The sequence below is a fragment of the Terrapene carolina genome, unplaced genomic scaffold (genome assembly GCF_002925995.2).
Source record: "Terrapene carolina triunguis isolate 2854851 unplaced genomic scaffold, T_m_triunguis-2.0 Scaffold89, whole genome shotgun sequence".
NCBI lineage: Eukaryota > Metazoa > Chordata > Testudines > Emydidae > Terrapene > Terrapene triunguis.
In genome coordinates this window covers 22,486,965-22,495,956 of record NW_020664440.1, presented here as the reverse complement: position 1 = coordinate 22,495,956, position 8,992 = coordinate 22,486,965, and the positions used below count along the sequence as shown (strand labels likewise).

The 8,992-nt window shown below is 56.4% G+C and overlaps 1 protein-coding gene across 1 annotated transcript in view; it reads left to right on the top strand.

Moving 5' to 3' along the window:
- Nucleotides 1–8,992, top strand: part of CELSR3 (cadherin EGF LAG seven-pass G-type receptor 3) — a 61,186-nt gene that overhangs the window by 21,493 nt on the left and 30,701 nt on the right. The window contains exons 3-4 of the mRNA XM_026650450.2: nucleotides 6,932–7,154; nucleotides 7,763–7,878. Of these exons, the coding sequence (XP_026506235.1) occupies nucleotides 6,932–7,154; nucleotides 7,763–7,878 (339 nt within the window). The remainder of the gene's footprint in view (nucleotides 1–6,931; nucleotides 7,155–7,762; nucleotides 7,879–8,992) is intronic.

Sequence of the window (8,992 nt, the reverse complement as noted above, 5' to 3'; positions counted from 1 at the left end):
CTGGAAGAGTCGAGGTGCCGCAGGTCAGGAGTGAGGGGCATTGCAGATCTGCGTGGGGATACTAGGACTGCAATAGATGGGGGTGCTCTTGGTCAGAGGGACATGGGGAGAGATGCAAGGACTGGACTGGCAGAGGCGTTGGCCTCCTAAACTAGCCCTGTGCTTGCTGCATGGAGAAGTGGGAAGGGAGCCTGTGGCTGCTGGTGGAGTGAGGATCTCATTTGCTGGCTCCCAGGTCTGTGGCTCCCCTCAGCTGGGAAGAATTGCTGTGGGGGATGGGGGGTAGCAGATGGCAGGGTTGTGAGCAGCTCCTGTGTTGGTGGTTACTGGTGAGATAAGCAAAGTCAATAGTAATTAACCCCCAGCATTTAAAGTGTGAACAGACATTAGCAGAGAGGTTAATGAGCTCATTTCCCTGTCACTTCCCACCATCTCCCCATCCCCCACAAGCAGCCGGGCAGGTAACAGGACCTAGTGCCGGGTAGTTCCCTGCTGGGCTCTGGAAGCCCCAAGGAGACAAAATGGGAAGAGGCAGCTTCCCCCCCCCCCCACTTCCCACCCCAGGTTCTCTCTGTCTGTCTAAGTGCTTCCATAGCCCTCATCACCTCGTTTCCCAATCCCTATCTCCCGCTCTGTCGCCTGAGCCCAGCTCTGAGCATCATCCCCTGGGCTGATCAAAGCCTTGTCAGGGCTGACCGACATGGGCAAGCATAACTCAGCCAGTGTGTGGGGAGAGGGAGTGTCAGCCTGCTGGGAGGGCCTGGCAGGTAGCCTGGGCCAGCCGGCACCTGTGTGCACACAGGGTGCATTGCCCTACCAGGGTGTGTGCAGCAGCCAGAAACTGCTGCAGATTGGGCCTTTGGATGTGAGCAGGGCCCTGTCAGTGCCCAGGACTCTCACCCTCCTACTCCTAGCTCTGTTCCTTCTCCCTCATGCACAGAGTTCTCATGGGCTGTCCGTGGCCCATTGCTCTCTCCCTTTCCTCGCCAGGAGTGTGTCTCCAGCCTGGTTACACACTTTAATGGCCCCAATCACCTAGCAACAGCAGCCTCTAACGTGTCGTGGGGTAACAGCACAGAGGCCAGGCCTTACCTAGAGCTGGGCTGTGGAGATACTGGGGCCTGGCAGGCAGAGGGCTCCCAGCATGCTGATCCCCTTGGAGTAATGAGTTGGGGACTGCCCTGGATCGCTGTGCACTGGGAGGGATGCTGAGGTGGCCCTGGGTTTCAGCCTCACTAGAATCAGGCTGCTTACCCCACAGCATGTCACCAATGTGATGTAGCCCCATCCCATTCGAGGGCTGTTTGATTTGGCCGATATCTGTCACCTGGGGAGGCCTGTGCGATGGGCCCAGGCTAATTCTAGGCTGAACGTCAGCGCCCAGAAATAGATTCTGGGGACGGCCCTGGTTGTGCTCCTTCAGCACAAAGAGGGTGGGCTGGTGTTGGGAGGGAAGTGAATAGCTGTTGCACCTGAGTTCCCTGGAGATGAGACAGGTATGGGGCGGTACTCCAAAGGCAGTTCTGGGTGGGTGTGGGGGACACTTGCTGTTGGGTGGGGGAAGGGCCAGTGTAGTAGATACCACAGGAGAGACAGACCAAGAGGGGAGAGCAGAGAGTCCAGGACTGCAAGCCCTGGGCTCTGAGGAGCTCTGGAGCCTGCAACCACTTGAGGAAGAGGGGAGGAGGGTGAGGAGTTCCCAGCCCTCCAGTTGGGATGAATAAAACATGGCTGCTGCTTCCTTCCTTCCTTCCAGCCCCCCTCCATCCCCCCCACAGTGCCGGCTCAGAGGAATACATTACTGATCCCATCAAAGGGAGGGAGGGTGCTTTCATTTCAGAGACAATGAAAAATGTCTCTGGTTCCCTTGGGTGCATGGCTGCCTGTTCCCAGATTTAAAGTGACAGGAACTCCCCCTTTGATAGCTGCAGGGATCAGCCTTGATCTGTGGTAGAAGGGAGACACAGAAAGAGAGAACAGGAGTCTGATGCTGCAAACCTACAGCAGGCAGGGCAGGTGTGTGTGGGAATCCCCCGTCCTCGCAGCCACCGACAAGGGCTCCGGTTTGCAGTTGGCAACTGTGGGGGCTTAGACTGCAGAGACCAGGATGTGGGAATTCCCAAGGGTCATGTGGTGTCCGGCTCCACCCCTCTGGAAAGGCTGGGAGGTTCGTCCTGAGCTGAGGCACAGTGCAGGGACAGACGTTTCCAGATATCGTGTGGGGTCATTACAAACATAACCCAGCTGAAAGGGGTGGTGGCTAGCTTGGGGGCGGGCAACTAGAGACAGTGCTTTCCACCTCCAGTGCTCCCCTTCCAAGGGGGGGGGGGGGCCTCAGGTCATTGGGCCTGGCTGTTCCAGGGGCTGGAGGAAAGAGAGACAGAGCCCTTCACCGGCTGGCCAGCCGTAGCTGTAATTGTGGCCATGGCCTATGTGAAATGGGTGTGGGGTGCAAGTCTGGTTCCTGCAGGATCACACGGGCTGGTGCTAGTCACCCCCTGTGGGAAAGCTCAGACCAGAGAGGCCCTGGAGAGTAAACTCCTCACCTCCTGGGGACAGAGTCCCTCCAGGGCAAGGCTGAGGCACACGGGCAGGGCAGCATGGGAGGGAAGCCTGCCCTACCACTTCCTGGCCTATGCCCACTCAGTGGGTAGATAAAGCTGGTGCTCTCCAACTTGGCACCCTGCACCAGTAGAGTCACAGGCCCAGCTCCTCCCAGGGGGTTAGGGTCCCAACTCCCACTGATGTCAGTGAAGCCTAAATATCTTTGGGGGTCTGGGCCAACGACTTCAGAGACCTTCCCTGGAGCTGTCCTGGGGCAACACTCTGGGGATTACAGGGTGTTTTCCCTATGGAGAAAGGGAGCCTGTCAACATTGGCCATCCCAGGGTCACTGAGAAAGAAGTTTCCTGTTGAAGAAAGGAGACTCAGCTTCCTCCATTAGCTATATTGTATAGTGTGCCGGTGAGATGCTCCGCCAGCAATGCTGCAGGGCACGGCCATGAGGGTTTCTTCTTAGTGGAACTGATTAAATGAGTGCATGTGAAACCGAGGGACTGGAGTGCTGAGTACTCAGGAAAGGGTGGGCAGGAGTGGCTGAAGCATCCCAGTACTGCTCGGCTGATACACTTCATCCCCTGCTAGTCCAGCCCTCGGCTCTCCCCATACAGCTCTGCTGATGCCCCACAGTACTGACCACAGATCCTGCCCCCTCGTGCAACAGGCCCCTTCCAGCCTCCCTGGGGCAGAGACTTCCAGTTCCGCAGGACTTGTGAGCTGATTTTCGTATGCAGCGAGGCTGAGAGAGTGGGAGTCGTTGCATTGGTGACCTAAGCAAGCTTGTGAACTTCGGTCTGCAGGGCTGCATGTGTAGTAAGAGCCTCAATAATTACGAGTTTGAAAGTGTTCTCGGCCATGCCATAAAGCCCTGTATGCGCTGGTAGCTAGTGAGAGAGTATTGAAATAGACAGGGCTGCCCAGAGGATTCAGGGGGCCTGGGGCAAAACAATTTCGGGGGCCCCTTCCATAAAAAAAGTTGCAATACTATAGAATACTATATTATCGTGGGGGCCCCGGTGGGGCCTGGGGCCTGGGGCAAATTGCCCCACTTGCCCTCCCCCCCCCCTCGGGCAGCCCTGGAAATAGAGAGGGATTCGTCCCTTCTAACCCTGGAATTTTATGGTTCTCCATTCCCTCTCCGGAGCCACAGGCAGCAGAGAGAAACCGCAGTGGAACTGACATTTCCTGCCTCAGTGACCATGGCAAAGAGTTCAGCTTGTCTGAATGATGGCGCAAGTTTGAACTTAGGGCCCTGCTGAAGTTCCAGCCATGGCCTTAACTGGCAGGCAGCGGCACCCAGTGGCCATGCAGGCAAATGACAACAGTGCGTTCGCTGTTGTAGCTGTGTCCGTCCCAGGATATTAAGAGATAAGGTAGGTGAGGTAATGTCTTTTATTGGATTGACTTCGGTTGGTGAGAGAGACAAGCGTTTGAGCTTTGTGTAAGTGCAAAAGCTTGTCTCTTTCAGCAACAGAAGTTGGTCCAATAAAAGATATTACCACACCCACCTTGTTTTTCTAACAGCGTATGCACAACAGACCTCTACGTAACAGCACAGGAAGCAGAGATGGAAAAGACCCATTAGGTCTTGCAGCCTTTCTCCCCAAGGCCAACGCGGGATTGCTGCCCCAAGCCAGTGGTCCAAGCCAAAGGAGATTCCCTCTAAAGACAGAGAGGAGTTCACTCTCCAGAGTTTATGCAATCTCTGGCCTTTCTACTGGGCCTGCTGTCAAAAAGTTCATCGGATGGCACTTACACTGGTGGTTTATAATGAATACCCCAGTCCATTAGCCTACTGGACTAAAGCCAGGCCCTGTGTCCTGTTACCTGGTTCCATGGCTGTGGATTGGGTTCCCTGTGGATAACCCAGGTTCTGTTACTCTGGGGCACTAACCCCATTCCATCTCCTTGCTAGTCCCTTCATGGGAGCAGTAATGTGTGCCCTTTACTCCTCACACCGCTGCCAAGGCAACAGATTTAAAATAGGAAATGGGATGGCTTCAGTCAGTGCCAGCAAAATCTGACTGTGTCGACTTGCGCCCCTGCTATTCCTGTCTTCCCTTGCAACTCCTCAGTCCTGGCCTGCGCTACCCCCTTCTGCTCCAGTTGTGGACCCACACGCTGTGCAGCCAATGCAGCTCGGTCCACACCTGCAGCATCCCTGATACTCTAATTCTGGTCCCAGCAAAGCTCTACTCATGTACCGCAGCTCCGACCTGCAACCTCCCCCTCATTACATTCTTGGGACTCCACCTAGCTCTGCCGATGTCCCTCACTTCTGACCTGCAACCTCCCTTTTATCCAGGCCCACTCCCCTCCGAGCAGAGACCCCTGGTAGCTTCTGGGTTGTGGACAAACCTCCTTTAAGGACTAGGCTGAGGACAGCAAACTCATTTCACTTATAGCTGTGAGCTCTGGAGGAGACAGCCACCATCAATGCTGCAACAGAGTGAAAAGCCAGAGAGGGCCATTGCAGTGTCTTACTGGCCTTTACAAAGCATTTCCTTCTGCTTGGACCTCTTTGCTATGCAATATACTAACCTGTTAGTGCTTAGTGCCAGGATGTAGGACCCTGTTAGTTGGCAGCAGGGGCTTTGATGTGGGAATAGCTTTGGGAATCTCCATGCCGTAAGTGCCCATCTCACCCGGAGCAGAGAGGATCTCTAGTGGCTTCCAACTTGGGGGTAAGGTCAGAGCTGCTGGGTCCAACCATCAGCGAAGCCTGGCCAGGTGCCTGAAGGGATCAGGTCACATCCCTGCACTCGTGCTCCAAAGGGAAGTGCTTGCACTGAATGAACTCTGTGGAGTGAGGCACATATGTATCCCTGAGACTCTCTGCGTTAGGGGGTTGCCTCTGGCTGCCCTCCCCACACCTGCAACTGGATCACTCTGCTGTGCTGCGTCATGATGACTTGGGTCTGGGCTCGTCATAGGAGGAACCCTCTGACCTGTCTCAGCCAGGCACCAAGTCTGTCCCATAAGAGGAAGATGGGAGGGTTTATGAGAGGCCCTCTGCAGTCGGGGATGAGGGGGCCAGATGCAAGCAGGCGCTGGGAGGCACTGTCTGGAGAGTCATCTCTCAGAGCTACTGGGAGGTGGGTCGTTGGTGAGCAGTACACGTCCCACTCCAGGCTGTTCCCCTCTCCCAGCCTATGGGGTTACAACTGGCACTGGCAGCAGTATTAGCTGCCCAGAAGGCAGATGCATTTCAGCTCAGGGGCAGAAGGACTGAAACCCCAAAGCGACCCCCTCCCCACCCGCAACCTCTGTGATCCCATTGGGCTGGAGAGCCAGTGCTCCAAATCCAGAGCTCGGGGAGGTTAGAGGCTCATCCCTTGGCGATTAGGAAGGGTGAGGGACAGCCTTGTGCAGCTGGGGAACAGCTGCCTGCAGGCTCTGCTGCCCACACCGTACTGACCTCGCTGTGGCACTGTTCTCTGGACTGTGCTGGATCCGGGGCAGGAAAGCCCCTCCGGGGACTGGAGGCAGCAGGCAAGGCTGGGAAACATCTCTTCCTTAAGGATGAGGCTTCGGCTGACAGCTGAGCTCTGCGGCCAGGGTGACGAGCAAAGACCTGCCTTGTGCCTATGCTGGGATCTGAAGGGAGCTCTCTTTGCTCGGCGGGAATCCTCCTGCAGAGCTCAGTCTGTGCACCTTGCACCCACAGCTGTGCCCAGCTGCCTCAGGCCTAGCAATGGGAGACACTTAGCCTCAGGGTGATGGGGCTGGGCACCACTGAGATGGTGCCTCCTGGGACACGTGGGGACCTTTAGGTTTCGCCCTGGTATGTGAATTATGCCCCTCCACTAAGGAGTGAGAACAGACAGAGCTGCAGGTCCGTCATACTCCTGCAGGGGGCAGTGTTATAGCCCTATGGGGCAGGTAAATCCTGCCACCCAGAGTGCACTGGCTGGCCTTGGGCCATGTGTGTCCCGGAGCCACAGGCAGCGTCTCTCACACACACGGTCTCTCAGTGCGGCAGGGCAGGACTGGCCAGCACCAGGGACTCTGGGGAGCAGGGAACTGGCACCGAGGCTGATGGGCCCGATGCTCAGTGACTCACAGTCAGGGAGGATATTTGGCCAGCTCTCAGCCTCTTGCTAGGGGGACTCTTTACAGGGCCTGGGAAGGGCAAGGTGCCCCGGCCCACGCCCACCCTGGTGCTTGGGGAATGGAACTGGGGTGGCCGTGGGCTGCTGTCAGATGCTCGTGCACCTATGGGGAAGGGAGACCCGTTCAGCTGGCCTCCAGCCTGGCTGGTTCCTGTCCAGGCAACTTGGGGGCAGTGACCTCTGTCCCTTACTGCTGGGAGCCCCCCAGTTCTGCTCCAGGTTGTGTCCTGAGCCCCTTGTTCCGTTCTTGTCCCCAACAGGTGACAACTGCGAGGTGGACAGCCGCTCGGGGCGCTGCCTCCCTGGCGTGTGTCGGAACGGCGGCACCTGCACCAACTCTGCGGATGGCGGCTTCCAGTGTCAGTGCCCCTCCGGGGGCTTTGAGAAGCCCTACTGCGAAGTCTCCACACGCTCCTTCCCCCCCAAGTCCTTCGTCATGTTCCGGGGGCTGCGCCAGAGGTTCCACCTCACCCTCTCCCTCTCGTAAGTCCTGCTCTTCCTTTTACATGGGCGTACTTCCCCTCCAGGGGGGTGGCGTGGGTGCCCAGGGCCCTGCCAAAGCATCTGGGACCCACCCAGCCCAGGACTCTCCCAGCCCAGGGCCCTGCTGAAGCACCGGGGGGGGGGAAGAGGAGTTCGTCAATTTATCCCGAGGCTCCTGTGAAGTGCCTAGGGCCCACCAACTATGGGCACACTCCTGGGCCCACCTGTCCAGTGAATTGCTGAAGTGCCCAGAGCCCTCCCCACTGAAATGCCTTGGTCCTGCCCAGCCCAGGGGCCTATGAAACATTCCCATTGCACTCTGTAAAGCCTCACTCCCGGGATTTGCAGGGAAAAGCTCTCTCCAGATATTGCATTCAGTCCCCCCCCCTTCCCCCCGCCTCTCAGCTCCTCTTTGGAGCCCTGCTGGTAGAGCTGCATGGGGTAAATACACCCTGGAAAGTATTGTCCCTGGGGATTCCTAGCTGGTTCCCGCTGAAAGGGGGTGAAACGGCTGGATCGGTTACTCCCTTATGACTCTCTAAGGGGCACTGTTCCCTCTGCACTCCCGTGAGCCACACCCAGGATCTGTGCTCTGCTCTCCGTGTCAGGTTCGCTACCCTGGAGCGCAGCGGCCTCTTGCTCTACAATGGGCGCCTGAATGAGAAGCATGACTTCCTGGCCGTGGAAATCATTGATGGGCAGGTCCAGCTGAAATACTCCACAGGTGCGTGTGCCCGGATCCTGTGGCTATAGCAGCAACTTGCATACGGGCACGAGAGCTTCTCAGCGTGTGTGTGTGAGGGTGGAAGAGAGGGTGTGTGTGCACAGGGGTATGGCTATGAGAGAGGGAGTGCACACCCGTGTGTGTGTGTGTGTATGTGTGTGTGTGTGTGGCATCCATCTGAGGTGGCAGGAGGTGTGAGCGCAGAGGTGTGTGTGTTTGCATAGGATTGTGTGTGTGTAGGAGTGTATGTTGGGGATGTGAGTGTGTATGCATGCATAGGAGTGCGTGTGTGTGTGTGCGTGTGTTATTGCCATCGAAGGCAATGTGTGTGTGTGTGTGTACGTGCATGTGTTATCGCCATTGAAGGCAGTGTGTGCGTGTGTGTGTGTGTGTATTATCGCCATTGAAGGCATTGTGTGTGTGTGTGTGCATGTGTGTGTGCACACATAGGTGTTTAGGGGGCTAAAGGTCACTTACATTCCAATCAGATGAAATCTGAAAGGCCCGTGAAAGCCCAGTTTTGCTGCTGTGCTCTCTGGATAAAGGGCTCGGCTCCGTGAGGAGGAAACCGCGCTCTACTTTAAAATTGATGCCTAACATAGACAAAATAACATACAGCCCAGAAGCCCTTATTTCTGAGCAGTGGTTTAAAGCCAGCTCAACACCCTGCATGCCAAGATACCCAACCCCGTTCCCTTTCATGGCTTTCAGCAGGCGCAGTAAAACATTTCCCAAGCAATTCAAGCTCAGCAAAACCAATCAGCTGCAAATCAGCTAATGCACAATTACCAAAGGAAACGGCTCTCACCTGTGTGGCTGTAATAATCTCTGGACGGTGACCTCAGCTGCTGGCAGGCCTCTCGCTCTCCCAGTGGTAATGCAAGTGCAGCAGCTCTAGTGCCGCTTACGTCTTAGTGGTAGAAAAATGCCAGGGAAGCTTGATAGGGTCAGGCTTGTGGGTCGGGGTTAGATGTATGATGGGCTGTGAGTGTCTGTCGTGAGCAGACAGGGGTCTGTACGAACAGGGGATGGGAGATCAGCTGGGCTGCTAGACTCCTCTTTTGCCTCTGTTCTGGGTGACTGTGCTTCAGGTCTATTCAGGCACATTTTTTCT